At 44.1% G+C, this 18,316-nt stretch overlaps 2 protein-coding genes across 4 annotated transcripts in view; one reads left to right on the forward strand and one right to left on the reverse strand.

Moving 5' to 3' along the window:
* The window catches only part of LOC147436403 (nudix hydrolase 20, chloroplastic-like), a 209,396-nt gene that overhangs the window by 146,795 nt on the left and 44,285 nt on the right, over nt 1–18,316 (reverse strand). The gene's annotated exons all lie outside the window — the stretch shown is intronic.
* Nucleotides 16,347–17,663, forward strand: LOC147436405 (uncharacterized). The gene is made up of 2 exons (XM_086488840.1): nt 16,347–16,602; nt 16,732–17,663. Exons 1-2 carry the CDS (start codon nt 16,347–16,349, stop codon nt 17,661–17,663), a joined length of 1,188 nt encoding a protein of 395 aa, XP_086344966.1.

Below are 18,316 nucleotides of genomic sequence, written 5' to 3' on the forward strand. Positions count from 1 at the left end.
TCAAAAGTATGCATTCAAGGATGTCACATTCCATGTCTCTTCCTTGACACAGTTGTAGAAAGAGCACAAGAAAGTATGAGCACCAAGCATGGGCATTTCCGTTGTGAATTGCCACAATTGATTGATTTAAATCAGAGAGACAAGATTTGATCTCATTGTTTGTGTGTGTTTGATGAACGGTGTCTATATGTTCATCTACATTGCATGCACAGTTTATTCGACAGACGAGATGTTTTCCAGTCACTTTACATGGAATAGGTATGTTCATGTTTTTGTGTTGGAAGTGGTTTCAAGAATTTTCAGCCTTGGAGATTCTTGAAGAAGGTGGACCTACATTAATAGACAAAGTTGAAGCATTGAAGGAGCTACAGCAGACTTTGTGTCGCTTTCGGCGCAACCCAAAGAAGCAAGCATTGCAGACCTTTATGAAGTTCAAGTATCACATGACCCACGCATCAAAGTGGGCCGGCGAAGAGCCCTTTCCATGATTCCAGACCCTGTTGGCGATCTCCCTCGACGCCATACAGTTCGGTACCAGTACCTCACTTTGAAAAGGAGGGGATGTCACGTGACACATCCAATCCTATGTGTCCGTGGACAGCTACAGCATGACCAGGGTTCAGTTCAGTCAAGTCAGTCTAGAATAGGAAGTGATATGGCACATTTGTGAGTCTGTTCGCGGACTCTGCATGAGCAATCACTTAGATTAGATGCATATCCTCCGGTTGCACACAACATGATCATCAACATTCCCATCAGAATCCATCAAGGGAATTTTCGAGTGCATTAAACCTATTTTCCCTATTTTTGACATTTTTCCCTTATTATTTTTAAGTGACTTTTGTTGGAAAGTAGGTAGGGCAAATTTACTAAGTTTGTATAAGTAGAAACCTAGCGCTAGCACTTTCTGGCAGAAGAGGCAACAGGAGCATTGCTCACAGGCAACTTCTCAGCAGGACCCCAAGGACCTCTAGCATTTTGCTCCACAGCAGATTGGCTAGCGTTTTTGGACCAGAACTCAGATCAGCCAATGTTTTTGCTTCTGCATCGACCTGGCGACAGAACCCCAGCAGATCAGCCTAGCGTTTTGCATTGCAAGACCACCGGCAAACACAGAAGACAAAAACCAACCATAGCGTTTTTGCATCTGCAAGGCACTTCAGTGTTGTTCCAGATCTTCGCGACGGAATCCCCACAAGCATCAGCTTTTCCAGTTTTCAGCAGTCAGTACCCGCAGTAGAAGTCCCAAACCTCGCAAATCTCACCTTCCCGCAGCAAATCCTCGCCGCACGGTCAGGTCCCGCAAAGTTTGCAATTTCAGCCCGGAAAACGCAGATTCCAGCATCTGCGTTTTCAGCTCGTCGTCGTCGCATCGTCGCCATCGACATCGTCACCGACATAGAGTCAGAATTCAGCAGATAAAGATTTGCAGATTTCAGCCCTTAGCATTCTCAGATTTCAGCCCGTCTCGTCGTCATCCTCATCGTCATCGACATCGTCGGCAAGTCCAAGCATTGTAGAGATTTGTGCAATCATAAGAAGACCGCTCTCGCCATAGAGAGTGGGGCCTTCGGAGGAGGATTTGACAACATTCCAGTGTCGTATTCTTCTCTCTCTATCTCTCAGTCTCAGCACCTTCATTCACAGTGATCATCTACTTTGTTTGTGTCTGTTGCACTCTCTCACTAAAGGAACGGAAGGCTCTCCCTTCCGCAAATAAAAGGAACCTTGAGCACAGTTCGGAGCACTCATCTTGAGCAAAGTTCAACATTCATTCCGCTGCACCTTACAGGTATCTCATGCTTTTAGTGTTTCTAAACTTGTAAACATGACCCCGATTCCCGTTCCCATGCAAACATGCCAATACCATTCAAAGACCCATCTTGATGGTTGGATTGTATCCCAAGCCCCTTATGACGGCTTCCATTGTGGATTGGAGACACGTCTCAGACCTGCTCTACACAATTTATGTCACACTTATGTATTCTTGTTCAATAGATGTGTCATGAGGACATGGCAGCTGTTAACTATGTCACGAGGACATGGCAACTGCTTACCTTAGTTGTTGGTTTCTTTCCAATGATTTTTGTTTTATTTTTGAGACCCTCTTTTTGAAGTAGCAAACGGTCAGACATTCCAATGTGAACGGTAGTATCACCCGCAGACGGGAAGTGGTTGGCACTGGAATTCGTATAGTAAGAAGATGTCTACGCTCAGAGCAAGATCATGTAGGTCCCCCCGTCGCACTTAGCAAGTTGGTGGATATTAGGAAGTGAACTCAATAAAGGCATAAAGTCAACGTGGGACTACCAACAGAAAGTATCCAACAGTTGGGCCACATTGCACTTTTGGATGCGGTCCCAATGAGGATAGATGGCCAGATGACCAGTGGGAGCCCAACGGAAGCATCTCCTAAAAATTAGGGAACTGCTATTCTGGGCCATGAAATGTGTTCGCGTCATTACCTTCGGTATGACAGGGGAAACATTTAACAACTCTGCTGCGAAGTCAACTGGACAACCAGTCGAGAGATTTTTAGGCGGCAACCCCAAAACGGGAAATGGCTTGTAATCGCGCCAAGTGGCACTTTTTCATGCACTTGCCTCACAAAGGAAAAAGGGCGCTGAATTTTATGTTGGGAGAGGCCTCATTTGCAAATTGTCACAGGTTAAGAGCTATGGAGTGCTTTCTTTCCCTCTCATGTACAGTATGGTGCTAGGAGTGATGCCCTGCACGCTACACACTGCTCTCTCTCCCCCCTACGTGCAGTTATGTGATGCCCCACAAGAGGGCTAAAGCAAAAACTAACTGTTAAATAAAATTTATATACTCAAGAGACTTTGAAGAGAAAGAGAGAAAGCTTGACACATCATTGGGGACCAGAAGATGGGTTGGTCCCCCCCCATAAAGAGAATATATTTATTACTAAGGGAGAATCTTTACAAGCACAGGAACGGGGCAAAAGCCCGGCCGTCCTCTATTCTTTCTTGTCCTTTTTCTACTTCTGACTGAGAGAGTAGAAGAACTGCTCTCTGACTTCTAAGAGGAACTTTCCTCTTCTGTGAGATTTTAGGAAGCTCTCATAGGCGAAAGTCTACCTTCCACAAAACTCATCAGAAGCTCTCATAAATGAGAGTCTATCTTCCACTAACTGTGTCTCTTCGGACATAATCATTCCTGCAGTCAACCCACGAAAGAAACATGCAAAACGCACGCACACACGCTTGCTGTAATTTTCTGCACATAACCAAAAATTGTTATCTGAGCGCGTTCCAATGCCGAAATGGAGGTCCTTTTCGCGATGGAAAGGCTCCAAACTTTGTGTATGTGTAGAGTAGGTAGAGAGGAATAATTAAGACTTTGCTGAAATTCACCCTAATACAGGTGATTAGGGGTTGAAAACAGAGAATTTGCAGCAGCTAGATGAGGGAGAAAGAGAGTTTTCTACTACTTTACGCGAGGAAACTTCTCCCACAATTGCCTACAACCATGAGAGGCCTTGTTCTAGGTGATGGGTGCTCAGAGGCTCCACATACACCACAAGGTGCTGCTCTTAAGCTTCAATGGAGAGCTTCACTGCGTAGAGGACGTTCAACTTAGGGGGGGGGGGTAGTGCACTACCAACCTGGCAAGAGGGGAAGGGGCTGCTCTCATATAGCCAGCCAGAAGAGGGGGCGCTAGCATGAAGAGAGGGAGTGAGAGAGAGAGAGAGAGAGAGAGATTGCATGGGTAAGTGTACCAAGTGGCACACTTACTTAATAATTTAAAAACCATTCAACTTTTGACTTTAAAAGTCCTATGCTGATTAATGAAATGTGCAATTAAGTGCACAACTGCACACATAGATGCAACCAATGAAAATGTTAGCTGCTCCCCACAGCAATGCCGTACCAGCACTGCTCTCGCATTACCTGTTCGCACTTGTCCGGCCATTTGGTGCAGCATAGACAATTTAAAATAATTTAATTGACCTATCCTAAGGTCGTAAAAATAATTCAAGCTTTAGGGTTACTGTTGTTCTAAGGGCCCCATCTCATTCCTATGCTTGCACTAGCGCGCGTAATTTTCTGAGCCTGAAATCTAAGGCTACTATCTACCCCTTCATTGAAGACCCGATTTCCCAATCACTAGGGCTTCAGGGTATTTTCTGCTAGGGTCTCCCTGAGGTGCTCTGGCCCAAACTTGGGCGCACCTGAGGCCCCAGAACTGCTACATCTATTCTGATGTGCACACAACTAATTAGATAATTCTTTTCTCGTAAATACATTAATTATTTACAAAGTCTGACATAGTTACAACCCTCTTGGTTCTAAACAGTTGACCTCAACTGTAGAGCGTCAACATAACTGTGCAAGATGTCTGTGTAGTCCTTAAGATCGGACTCAGTCATCCATTTTGCATCTAAAGGGGTGTAATTTTTGAACTTGACTAAATACTTTCGATGTAGGCTCCCCGACTTTAGTTGTCTCTCAGAGTGGTGTATTATCTTTTCAGGTTGAAGGATTTCCTCAGTCTCTTCGACTTTTGGAGGATCTTCTTGTACTGGCGCCACTGGAGGAGGTCCAACATATGGTCGGAGGAGACTTACATGAAAAGCATTATGGATGCGCCAGTGAGAAGGCAAATCCAATCTAAAAGCCACGTCATTGACTTTATCTGTAATTTTGAAAGGGCCGTAAAATCTATGGAAAAGTTTTATAACTTCCCTTTTCCAACCCGCTTTTTCAATCTAGCTTTCTCAAACCGAAGCAAGAGATATTGTCATTTTTCAAGATTGAGATTCCTTCTGTGCTTGTCTGCTTTTCTCTTTTGTTGCTCTTGAGTATGTAGAATCGCTTGCTTTACTTGTTGATAGGCAATATCAATATTGCACACAAATTCATCTACGACGAAGATGTTTTCTTTGGTAACCATAATAGGAAGTAAGAGTGGCTTCCCATAAATAATGTCGAAGGGAGCTTTACCAGTTGAGGAATGTATGGTATTATTATACGCAAACTCAACTATCGGTAAGTACAGTTCCCATTCGGATTGTCGTTCCGAAACATAGCACTTGAGGAGGTCTAAAACAGTGGCATTAGCGATTTCGCTTTGACCATCTGTTTGAGGATGATAAGCTGATGAAAAATCAAGCTTAGTTCCCAAGTTTTCGAACAATGCTTGCCAAAATAGACTAGTCATGCGAGGATCTCTATCGCTAACAATAGTCTTTGGCAATCCATGGTGTTTAAAAATCTGGGCTAGAAGTATTCTAGCCATGTGATCAGCTTTGATCGTCTTCTTTACTGAAAGGAAATGTGCTTGCTTACTGAATCTGTCTACAATAGTCCAGATTGCATCATTTCTATTCTTGGATCTAGGAAGATCCGTAATAAAATCCATGGCAATACTTTCCCATGGCGTGTTAGGCACACGGAGTGGCTGAAGCTTGCCATAAACTTAATGTCTGTCATATTTTACTTTTTGGCAGACTAAACACTCACGTACATGTTTTTCAATGTCTGCACAGATGTTGGCCAAAAGAAATATCTTTCGAGGGCACTAGTGGTAGCAGCAATTCCCCAATGCCCGGCATAAGGAGAATTATGTGCTTCATCCATCACCTTCTGTCGTAAGGGCTGAGCTATGCATATTGCTTGTTGACAATAGAGCGTATTATCCCTAATGGAATAAGGTGGCCTTGAGTGACCAGCTTGAAGATCTGCCCAAATTGTAGCGAAGTCTTAATCTTCAGGATACATCTCACTAAGAGATTCTACTTCCTCATGGTAAATTGTTGTCAGTGCATTGATCTTTGGACGCCTGGGGAGAGCATCTGCAATTGCATTCTTTGTTCCAGAAGTGTATAAAATCTGAAAATAGAACATTGAAAGAAAGTTGGCCCATCTCATCTGCTTTTCTGATAACTTTCTCTGCGTGAGAAAGTAGCGAAGTCTCTGATGATCTATCTTGATAATAAAATCAGCTCCTAACAGATAATGTTTCCAAATGAAAATTACTGCCATTAGCTCTTTCCCATATGTAGAAGCATGCAAATCTGCATCTTTAAGGCGCCGACTTTCGTAGGCTATGGCGTGACCCTCTTGGTTCAAAACTGCTCCTACACAATCTCCAGATGCATCGCAGTATACCTCGAAAGGTTTGCAAAGATCAGGAACGGTGAGAACAGGTCCGTGACTGAGTAGATACTTAAGCTTTTCAAAAGCTTGTTTTTGTCCAGGCCCCCAATAGAATGGAATCCACTTCTTTGTCAAATCATGGAGGGGACCTGCTATAGCGGCAAAGGCTCCAATGAAACGCCGATAATAGGAACAAAGGCCAAGAAAAGTTCGTACATTATGTACTATAGTTGGCGTAGGCCATTCTACAAATGCTTGAATCTTATCAGGGTTCATCCTCACCTGCTTGTGAGATATTATATGGCCCAAATAATGGATTTCTTTTAGAAAGAACTCGCTCTTCTTAGCATTCACAAATAATTTGTATTTGCGTAATTCTTCAAACACTAATGCGAGATGCTTATAGTGTTCGTCTTCCGTCTCTGAGAAGATTAAGACGTCATCGAAGAAAACGCCTGTAAAGCTTCTATATGAGTGGAAGATTCTATCCATCATTCTGTTGAATGTGGCTGGTGCATCAGTGAGTCCAAAAGGCATCACTAGGAATTCATACAACCCGAAGGGTTGTTCTAAATGAAATCTTATGCACATCCTGAGGAGCTATGCGGATTTGATGATAACTGCTCTTCAAGTCTATACGATTAAAGACACTTGCTCCTTGTAACTTATCAAGAATGTCATCAATCCGAGGGATTGGAAATGGATTCTTGATTGTGATCTTGTTTAGAGATCTATAGTCTATGCACATGCGGAATGTGCCATCCTTTTTCTGTACTAGCAAGACTAGTGAACAATATGGAGAAGTACTAGGCCTTATTAAGCCCTTCTCCAAAAGTTTGTTAACCTGCTTGAGGATTTCCTCTTGCTGCATTAGACTAACTCGATAAGGGGGCTGATTTGGAGGAGAACTTCCTGGGATCAAATCAATTGTATGATCCTCAGGTCGAGGAGGTGGGAGTTCATTTGGAAGTTCATCTGCAAAACAATCTTTAAAACTTTCTAATAACTTAAGTCTTTTTTGCTCTAAAGAGGAAGAAAGTTGTGAAGCAGACACATCTCTCTCTCTTGCGAAAATCAAGTATGCTGAAACACACTTTTTCATTACTTTCTTCATTGCAATGTGATTGGCGATAGGGATACGCCAATCACCTGCATCCGCAAGTAGAAGATATTCCTTTCCTTTATGATCAAAGGATAAAGTTTTCTGAACATAGTCAGGAATATGATGCATCTTGTAGTGCCAAGGCATTCCAAAGATAACATCACACCCTTCAAGTGAAGCTAGTAAGAAAGACTCTTGATCTTTGTATTCAACTTCCCTATGATTGGAGTAGAGCTAGAGTTCTGCCCTTTGAAAGCAGATTGTGTTTGAATAGAAACTCCAAAACGGTTGGGCTGTAAATTCAGGTCATCAGCTAGCTTTGTAGAGATAAGTTGTCTGTACTGCCAGGATCAAACAGAATAAGAGCCCGTTGGTTGTTGATGCTACCCCATGCTTTGAGAAGAGCTCTTTCTTTTCCATCCTTGGTTGTATGTCCCTCTACATCTGGGACTGCATTAGAAGAGGGTGGTTGCGGGGTTTTGGTAGGACAATCACCCTTCATATGTTCAATTTGTCCACACTTGAAGCATCTTCCTTCGCTGATGTAGGTTCTCAATTCAGCAAGAGAGAGATATTTCCCTTTCTCGGGCTGATTTGGCTTTGCTTCTGCTTCCGAGGCAGTTCTTTTCTTCTTTTGAGAAGAAGAAGTGGAGGTAGGCTGCTCATGGAGAGCCTTCTGCTTGGCATGATAGGTGCTTTGCTTCATCTTCTTGGGAATACCCTTGTCATGTATTCCATCAGCTATGCGAGCTGATTCCATAAGTATCTGCAAGTTACCTCGAGGGTAAAGCTTCATAGCCTTTTGCAAGGCTTCATGCAATCCTGCTTCAAACTTGTGCATCTTCTCCAAATCGTCAATCTTCTTGAATGGAGTGACTTTCAAGAGAACGTCCCAAAACCTATCCACATAGCGTGGTACAGTTTCGTTCTCTGACTGTGAGAGTCGATCCCATTCTTTCTTTACCTCTTTCTCATAGTCTGGAGGAAGGAATTGTGCGTAGAACTCCTCCTTGAAAACAGTCCAATCTTGGGGTTTGCGATTTTCTAAGATCAGGGTTAACCATCAACTGTTGGCGGTGTCTTTCAGGTACATACTGACATGGCGAAGCTTGGATCTTTCTTTAAAGTTCCCTTCTGCAAATGCAACTTCAAATTGGCGGATGAAAGCCAAAGCTTTGTCATTATCACGCCGTCCATTGTAGGTGTCGAACTTTACATCTTTGTCTCCTAACTTGAATGTTTTCTACTTGTGGTGCTTCCTCTTATGGTGCTCCTTCTTTCTATGCTTAGACTCCTTGTGGACAGCAGTCCTTTCCCTTGAATGCACTTCTTGATGCGACGGATCGTCAAGAAACATGTCTTCTGGTTGTCACTTAAATGAGTTCAACTCCTTGTTCAATCAGCTGGCATCTCAGGGTTTTAAGGAGTTTGACGACGAACTCAATTCTATATTCTCTCTACCCAGTTCATGGGATATCTTTTGCACAACCATTAGCAATTCGGCTCTGAATGGCAAGTTAGAGTTCAATGCTGTCACATATGCATTGCTCACTGAAGAGATTCAACGTAAATCTCTCGATGGTGCTAATTATGGAGATGCATATATTGCTGGCAGTTCAACGAAGGCAAGAGGCCGTGACAGGAACAAATACAAAAGCAAAAGTAGAGAGAGAAATCCTCGTAGTCCTAGCAGACACAGGAACCAAAGTAGAGACCACAATGCCAGAAATGTCGAGTGTTACTATTGCCACAAGAAGGGCCATTACAAAAAGGATTGTCGCAGTTTCCTAAGAGATCAAAAAAACATGCAAAAATATAATTATGGCAAAGACAAAAGTACGATAAAGTTTGAGGAGCTCAATGTGGTTGAGTCTCCCATACCTACCACTACAGTAGAGGATGCTCCTCCTCCAGTGATGATCATTATGCCCACAGAGATTCATGCCGAGGGGACAGTAGATCCCTTAGATGTTCTCATTTTCACTTCAGATCTCACTCCAGATGCTTTAGTTGCACAGGATGAGGGTTATGCACAGAATTGGATTCTTGATTCTGGTGCAAGTTTTCATGCCACACTGCATAGAGAGTGGTTTTCCTCTTATGCATCCATGCATGACATAGTCAAGCTTGGTGATTCCTATGAGCTTGACATTATTGGCATTGGTGATGTGAAACTTTAGATGCATAATGACACTACTTTTGTGTTGCAAAATATCAGACATGTGCCCAAGCTTACAAAGAGCTTGCTTTCTATAGGGCAATTGGATGATCTTGGCTACACTACAGTTTTTGGTAATTGTTCTTGGATGATCCGCAAGAACAAACTTATCATGATGAAAGGTAGTAAAAATGGATCCATGTAGCTTTGTTTGTTTTGAATGTCGATGAACACTCTATCTATGTTGCCGAGCTGCCGTCTACTAAGTTGTGGCATAGCCGGCTAGGGCATATTAGCCAAAAGAGAATGAAAACACTTCAGCGTTTTGGCTACTTACCTGTGTTAGATTACACGGACTTTCCATTGTGTGAGCATTGTCTATACGGCAAACAGATTAGGGAGCGACTATGTCATCCAGATCCTTCATGAAAGAAAACTGAGGAGAATCAGGAGGATCCTGCTCTTAAACCTTTGGATTAAACCGCACATGACGTTCTGGAGGTTTCCTCTGTCTCTCATGCATGCGGGAGGTTCCAATTAAAGGATCTTTCCTTGGTTCTTGCGCCTTTGGGTTTTGCGGGATTTCTCCCGACCCCATCGGCACTTTCTCCTTCCTTTTCTCAAGAGTATGGAGAATCTTTTGGACTTCTAGATGGATGAGAGCTTTTTGCAACTCTACCACCTGTTGTTGAAGGAGAGAGAACTCTATCTCGCGTCCTCCCATTTCTGCAGTCTGCCAAGAGTCGTCAAGGAAGAGAGAGATGACCTTGCTCTGATACCACTGTCACAAAAATACCGAAGCGAACACTGACTGTTAAATTTATATACTCAAGAGACTTTGGAGAGAAAGAGAGAAAGCTTGACACATCATTGGGGACCAGAAGATGGGCTGGTCACCCCCCATAAAGAGAATATCTTTATTACTAAGGGAGAATCTTTACAAGCACAGGAACGGGGCAAAAGCCCATCCTCTATTCTTTCTTGTCCTTTTTCTACTTCTGACTGAGAGAGTAGAAGAACTACTCTCTGACTACTGAGAGGATCTTTCCTCTTCTGTGAGATTTTGAGAAGCTCTCAACTCATCGGAAGCTCTCATAAATGAGAGTCTATCTTCCGTTAACTGTGTCTCTTCGGACATAATCATTCCTGCAGTCAACCCATGAAAGAAACATGCAAAACGCACGCACACATGCTTGCTGTCATTTTCTGCACATAACCAGAAATTGTTACCAGAGCGCGTTCCAATGCCGAAATGGAGATCCTTCCGCGATGGAAACGCTCCAAACTTTGTGTATGTGTAGAGTAGGTAGAGAGGAATAAGATTCTATTAAGACTTTGCTGAAATTCACCCTAATACAGATGATTAGGGGCTGAAAGCAGAGAATTTGCAGCAGCTAGACGAGGGAGAAAGAGTTTTCTACTACTTTACACGATGAAACTTCTCCCACAGCTACCTACAACCATGAGAGGCCTTGTTCTAGCTAATGGGTGCTCAGAGGCTCCACATACACCACAAGGTGTTGCTCTCAAGCTTCAATGGAGAGCTTCTCTGCATAGAGGACGTTCAACTTAGGGGAGATAGTGCACTGCCAACCTGGCAAGAGGGGGAGGGGCTGCTCTCATATAGCCAGTCAGAAGAGGGGGCACTAGCATGAAGAGAGAGAGAGAGAGAGAGAGAGAGAGAGAGAGATTGCATGGATAAGTGTGCCAAGTGACACTTAATTTAAAAACCATTCAACTTTTGACTTTAAAAGTCCTATGCTAATTAATGAAATGTGCAATTAAGTGCACAACTACACACATAGATACAACCAATGAAAATGTTAGCTGCTCCCTAACGCAAGGCCGTACCAGCACTGCTCTAGCATTACATGTTCGCACTTGTCCGGCCATTTGGTCCAGCATAGACAATTTAAAATAATTTAATTGACTTATTCTAAGGCGTAAAAATAATTCAGGCAGGCCTTAGGGTTACTGTTGTTCTAAGGACCCCATCTCATTCCTGTGCTTGCACTAGCGCGCGTAATTTTCTGAGCCTGAAATCTGAGGCTACTATCTACCCCTTCATTGAAGACCCGATTTCCCAATAACTAGGGCTTCAGGGTATTTTCTGCTAGGGTCTCCCTGAGGTGCTCTGGCCCAAACTTGGGCGCACCTGAGGCCCCAGAACTGCTACATCTATTCTGATATGCACACAACTAATTAGATAATTCTTTTCTCGTAAATACATTACTTATTTACAAAGTCTGACATAGTTACAGGGCTCTTCATTTCACTGATGTACAACTGTGTGGGTTCATGCTTTTGTGCTGAGGCAAGAGCCTCCTTGAGCAGGACAGAGGTAGCTAACTGCTACTCCAAAGCAGGCACCGGTGAGGGTCGTAACCTCACCGTACATGTGCGTTTTCAGCGTTGTGTATGCGCTGTAAATTGACTGTTTTTCAGCCATACAGACGCTAGAACCATTGGGAATCGTGCTTCACTGGCAGAGGACAACTAGGGGACTGTTTGGGGCTGAAAACAGAGCAAGAAGCAGTAAATACAGCATGCTGAATTTACTGTTTTTGGGAAGGAATCAGAGGGTATACATCAGTGGAAGTGAGTTCTAGCAGAGGATTGGTTTCGCGCAAGTTTTTTGGGGCTGTTATGCTGCCGAAATTTGGCGAAAATTGGTAGTATCTAGCGGGATACAGGTAAGGATTCCCAGGACTCTACTTTGTAATTTACCCTCTCAAAGTATAAAGAAATACCGTAAGGAGCGCCAATTTTGGGGCCTACAGGATGTCGGCGTCTGCTCTAGGCATTCTAGGTTCTGAGCCGTGTGTGTACTTCAGTGTTAATTCCCGTCACAGGTTTCCTTTTCATGTTCTCTCTATGTGTGTCTAAAGTAAAAAATTTCGGGTGAAAGCCAAAGCCTACCGCCCCATGCGCCGGTTTCATGGTTCAATTGCCAGGATATCAATCACTTTTTCCTCAAAGAGTGAGCCTCGGTTGTTTTGGGTAAAGACAGAGTACAAGAACGCGGTACTACACTATGGCTGACAAAGGGAAGGGCATTATGGAAGAGGATTCCTCTTCCAAGGACACACAGGAAACAGTTATGGTGTTCGAGATTGGAGAGAGCTTACGGCCACGTAAGTCTGTACCTCCTGTTGATGTGAATGTCCTGATGCATGGTTTTCAAGCCCCCCCCCCCCCCCCCCCCCCCGAATTCGTCACTTGTACATAGCCAAGAGAAAAAAACCAAAAAAATAAAAAGAGAAAAAAATTTAAAAAATTCATCTTGCATTTTGAAGGCTTCCAGCTCAATGCGTGATGCTACTGCGGACAGAAAATTATAGCTAGTTGACAGGATACGCTTAGGGGATGTTGCCTAATCATGGCTCCGTTTTTTCCGCATGCATGAGCTTCACATGGGAATGAGTTCCATACATTGGTGAACTCCATTTGTAAAGGGAATGTGAGTTAATTTTACTTAGGGAAAGAGTGAAGTTTGGAAGGTCAAGTGGCAAGATCCACCATCCCAAGATTTTCTATTCAGAAATTTCCTTGTGTATAGATCAGATGCTGGTGACATCACGGGTCCTTGAGGTATCCTGAGGTGTCAAGCTCATGTGGTGCATAATGGAGGACTCCAAAGCAAGGTGCATGTGATGTGGGCCACCTTCCCCTTTGGCTCATAAGGAAAACAAGAAAAACAAGCCTTATTTATCATTTTTTCCAATAGTTTTCTAAAAGTATGGATCCCATATCATACCCCCTAGGACCCCCTCCACGCCCTCCCCTTGCCACCTACCCTCAAAATTCAGATGGAACCCTTTGGGACCCATATTGGAGCCATTTTGGTGGAAAAACACATATTTTGGGCCTTTTTTCCTATCACCTAGTCTTCGCTTATCTTGCCCTATTCATGTTCTAGCTCACACACACTTAGTTTTGCACAAAACTACCTTCACTGTTCATTCCTAATCAGCCCTCCCAAGCTTCCATGGCTGCACTTCATCACCTTCCCCTTTCTTGTAAGGATGTGCACTAGTTAGCTACATACATGCACTAGTTAACTACACACACAATCACACAAGTATGTATTCAATATGAATTCCTATCTTTCATCACAAATCCCACTTCACCCCACTCAAATCAACCATAAAACTCAAAAAAATCAATCTCTTCACCTCTCACTCTCACTCATTCTCATATATATACATCTACCTCTTTACTATGCCTCATTAATCACTTCCCTCTACCAACAATGGTGAGATGAGAACTCAATATATTCAAAGGCTCAAGGGTAAATAAAATTTCTACAAGTGGGTGATGAAGAAGCACCATTACAAGTGGCAAGGGGAAGCTTCTAAGAGAAGCATCTACAAGGACAAGGTGGTGGCCCCCCGGTTTAACAAATTGTAATTATCCCTAAATATAATCATGCAAGAAAATCTATATAAAGAACCCCGAACTCAGCCAAAGGGGGCTCTCCACATTGTATATTTCCTTCACTAAGTACTTGAGTGCAACACTAGGACACCACTAGTGTATTGGGAGGTGGGGTTTTATGTATATCTTGTCATTAGCAAGTTATATTTGTGTGTGAGCTTTGCTACTTGCAACCTTCCCTTTGATGGAGTTGTGATGCTTACCCTTATTCCACTCCACATTGAAGTTTTCATAATGTTCAGTCTCTTTGCTTGTGAGTATGTGTGTAGAGTATGAGTGAGTATGTCACAGATTGTGGAGGCTTGAGACTATAGTGAAGCATTGCATTGTATTGTGATTGATCCTTCATTCTCTCCACTCTCCAACACATTTCCATTACCTTCTCTTCTTATTCTCCTCTCTCTCTCTCTCTCTCTCTCTCTCTCTCTCTCTCTCTCTCTCATACGCACACAATTGCCCTTGCCATTGCAACCATTTGACAGAGTTGGTCAAGAGAGGTCTTGAATAGGTACCCCTTCAAGCCTCCCACAACACAAGAGTGGTTTCCTCATACCATCATCCTTCCATTTGGATTTCTTTCGCGTGCGCAATCTCACTTGGGTGTTAGAAGTTAACCTAATGAGGCTGCAACATGAGTGCGTATCCCAATGCCTTTGTGCATGTGTACTATGTGTTGATTCTCACTTTGCGTCCTAGCCGCACTTTTAGCTAGGTGGTGCCCCAAAGTTTTTTTTGCCCTCCCTTGATGAGGTCTGTGTGCATCGTCTTGGTGTAGAGGCCACCAAGTTTTTTTGCACGCCTCATTAAATGGTGCCCCCACTGAGGAGGGTTTGCTAAGCCTTTAGTTTCCTTGCATATGAGTGAAGAAACCTCGACAAGCACACTCGAGGCAGAGGTTTTCTACGTCGACATCCATACTGACGAGTGCGTCCACATCAAGGGAGGAAAGAGAGTAGTCAAACTTCTTTTTCCTGAAGAATCCTCAAAGAAGAAGAGAGTCATAACCACTCCTAAGTGGCCCAAGGCTGTTGCACGAGTGAAAGAAAGAGAAGGGTCTAGACAAGCTTGAAAGTACATGGTACGCAAAGGGAAGGAGGCACTTAGTGATGCTGGTGCTTCAAGTTCAAAGCCCGTTTCAAACGCAGTAGTTAAGATTCCACCCAGGCTACCATGGTGGCCGTCCTTTGAGACAAAGCGACGTAAGGTCGCATACCGTTTTGCGGACTGTATGCGAGTGCAATCAGTACACTTTGTCAACCTCGAAGCAGGGACATCAAGGGCACTTCCATGTCCAAAGGAAGAGTGGTTCGGCTATTGTCATCGGTGCTTTGGAGAGCGGGTTGAGAGCCTCCCTGCTCTTCCCTTGCAACTCATCTTATAGAAGCTGTCCGCCACAGATGCAATAGAGTGGATTGGGGGAGATTTACACCTAAATGGAGTGCTCTTCACACAACGGTTTGATTACGGCAACTACCTGCAATTGTTATTAGCAAAAAACCTCGGAGTTGTCAAGCACGTCGTCATCACTCCCTATGTGATGGTAGCTAAGGAGTTTGGTAAGGTGGAAGTCATGAAGGGTTGTGATCTATTGTGGATATACAACCTTGTCAAGGCCAAAAAGGTGTGACTACAATAAGTAAGTTTTTACCCTGTGATCATAGATAACGGGCCACAATTTTTTCCTTTTAGCTTCCTAAGTCATATGCATGTGAACATATATGTCGATAGGAAAATATTCTACCAGCAAAAAATAGTCTTCTTGTTTGGACCCCAAGTATTAGATGAAATCCTTAGATCCCCACATCCTATCATCCTACCTCTACTGGATTATCATCACTCATTTGATGTATCTATTTTCATTTTGTTCTAGCTCCTTGATCATTAAACTCAATTCCAGCCCATTGTACAAACCATTGTGATTTTCAAATCAATATATAAATATATAAAGATTTCAAAAAAAAAAGGGTGTTGCAATTTTGAGATCTTGAGCAGATGGCTTTCCCAAACTTCTATGGGAAGTCGGGTGAAGTTGCCTCTGATTTTCTAGACAATCTAGAAATGGCCTTCTTGGTATCCGGGCGAGATGAGGAAGCTACTAAGGTCAGGGCCTTCCCACTAGTTTTGCGAGAGGGGACCAAGGCTTGGTACCAGACGCTCCCTTCAGACGTGAGAGAGGATTGGGAGAGATTAAAGATAGACTTTTCTCAGCAACAATTAACATCAAGAGTCCCCAGATGAAATTTGGAGACAACTTCAAGAACTCCGTCAGTCTTTGCCAAATAATTATAAGGCATACGAAGATCAGTTTCTCAAGCTCTGGGAGAAGTGGTCATCCTCCTTAGGCGAGGGAGAAAGGGCACCTGATTGTCTTAAGAAGGACTGCTTTTTAGCAGGAATTTATCCGATCCTACGAAAAAAAGTGAAAAGGAAGTTTCCAACTTCCTATGATCAAGCCATTCTTCATGCAAGAGAGAAGGATCGTAAGCTGAAGTTTCAAGCTCAATTGCGAGGAGGAATCGAGCCTCCACCAATGGCACAACAGCCACGGCCAGTGGGAGGGGTGGCCCCAACCAACCCTGAAATTGCACAACAGGAGCTATTGCAACAGATTACCAAGCATTTGGAAAGCCTCTCCTTAAACTTGGTTCAAGGTGTGAGACCCCCACCACCAGCCAATGGAGCTAATCGTGAAGGTGGTCAACGGCAAGCTAGGGAATATGTATGCTACAATTGTGGGCAGGTAGGTCACGGTATGTATTATTGCCCCTTTCCTCGCCAAGGGAATGGTAATCCACGACGCCTACCCCGATAGCAAGTAACTCCTCCACGTGATAGGTCACAAGCAAGGCCTGTCGCACCCATGGCACCACCAATACAGATATTAAGGCCCCCGGCACCACCACCACTCGCACCAGCGGAAATTCCCCCACTCCCTCCTGGGGGTGAAGAGCGGGCAGTATCAGTCATTAGCCTAGATCATGGCAAAGATAAGGGGAAGGCAAAGGTGAGTGAAGCTGATGCAATGCCAATCAAAAGGGTAAGGAGACACAAATCTGATGAGATGGATGTCTCAGAGCGCGAAGAGGTTCCTCAAGAAGGATCATCACAAGCTCCCAAGGATGCAAAGAAAAGGAAAAATAGGTCTAGGAGACACATTGGCTTGGAGGATTTTCCACTTGGAGTGGGATCTTTACCATATGACCTTGTGGCAGATGTTAGTAAGCAAGGGCCAAAGATCACTTGGCAGCAACTCCTTCATCTCTCACCTAAGATGAGGAGGGCTTGGTCCAAGATGGTGAGCACTAGGAGAGCTAAAGGTAAGTCTGTTGGGGCCATCAGTGCCCGGGGAATCAAAGATATTGTACCAGTAGTAGAGGCTGAGATCAAGGACCAACGGATCTCTAATGCTTATGTGGATGGAGGAGCAAAAATTTGTGTAATGACAGAAAAGCTTATGCACAGACTTGGGTTAGAAGTGAATGAGCACACTTCCTTGCAGGCAAAGATGGAAAACAATGTTCATATTGCATGTGTAGGCAAGGTAAATGGAGTAAGGGTGTCGGTTTTTGGGGTGAGTGTGTCAATAAATGCATATGTGATCTCTACCAAGGGGGAGGGCTACCCATTAATCCTTGGGAGGCCTTGGCTCATGGCAATGAAGGCTAGGCAAGACTGGGAAACTGGAGCATTGGAGTTGCGGCTAAAAAGCAAGTCTGGTGGGAAGCAGCAAAAGATTGTTTATGACATGAAGTTAGGTAGGCAACAGAATCTAGAGCTAGAGTCTTCTACGGATGAGTGGAGTACGAGTGATTACTCCTCATCTGATCAGCAGACGTCCGAAGCATAGTTACCCGGAACGCGGAACGGGAACGGCGACGGGATCCCCCGCGGAACGGGGGAACGGTGAGGGGTCCGGAACGGGAGGCATAAAAACACCCAAATAATGCAATTTTAAGCTCTGTGTGATTCAAATATAGTAGTGTCAGAGTCCTTTGACTCTAATACTCACAGAAAACTTGATTTGAAGACCATTCAACCTTATTATGGCCAACGTATGTCGTATAGGCTTGAGAGCTTGAGGGGGGAGGGACGCGGAGAGAGAGAGAGAGAGAGAGAGAGAGAGAGAGAGAGAGAGAGAGAGAGAGAGCTTAAAAGTGGGAGACTCGACTCTCGAGAGAGCTTGAGAGAGAGGGGGAGAGGGAGAGAGCCTTGCCGACTAACAAGGCTAGAGCTTGAGAGTCAAGACTCGAGACTCGAGAGGGTAGAGCTTGAGCTTTCACCCTTGAGAGCTTGTGTGCACTGTGAAGGTAAGGGGTGGGGGGAAGGGCATTTAAGAAGGGGGAGCCTCACAAGATAAAGCTCAAAAATCTGAAAATCTGCCATTCCCAGCCGTTCCGGGCTGGCCGTTCCGGTACCAAAAACCCCTGCGGAACGTCTGGCCGTTCCGGGCCATGAAGACCCTCCGGAACGTCGTTCCGGCGTTCCCAACCCATAGGGAGG

The sequence above is a fragment of the Adiantum capillus-veneris genome, chromosome 18, assembly GCF_014529385.1.
Source record: "Adiantum capillus-veneris isolate H3 chromosome 18, ASM1452938v2, whole genome shotgun sequence".
NCBI lineage: Eukaryota > Viridiplantae > Streptophyta > Polypodiopsida > Polypodiales > Pteridaceae > Adiantum > Adiantum capillus-veneris.

What these genes read in the sequence shown, in the direction of transcription:
- LOC147436405 (XM_086488840.1), top strand. Translation starts at nt 16,347, where the DNA reads ATGGCACAACAGCCACGGCCAGTGGGAGGGGTGGCCCCAACCAACCCT. An exon ending in CTTTCCTCGCCAAGGGAATG is followed by an intron (nt 16,603 to 16,731) that starts GTAATCCACGAC and finishes CACTCGCACCAG; the next exon opens with CGGAAATTCCCCCACTCCCT.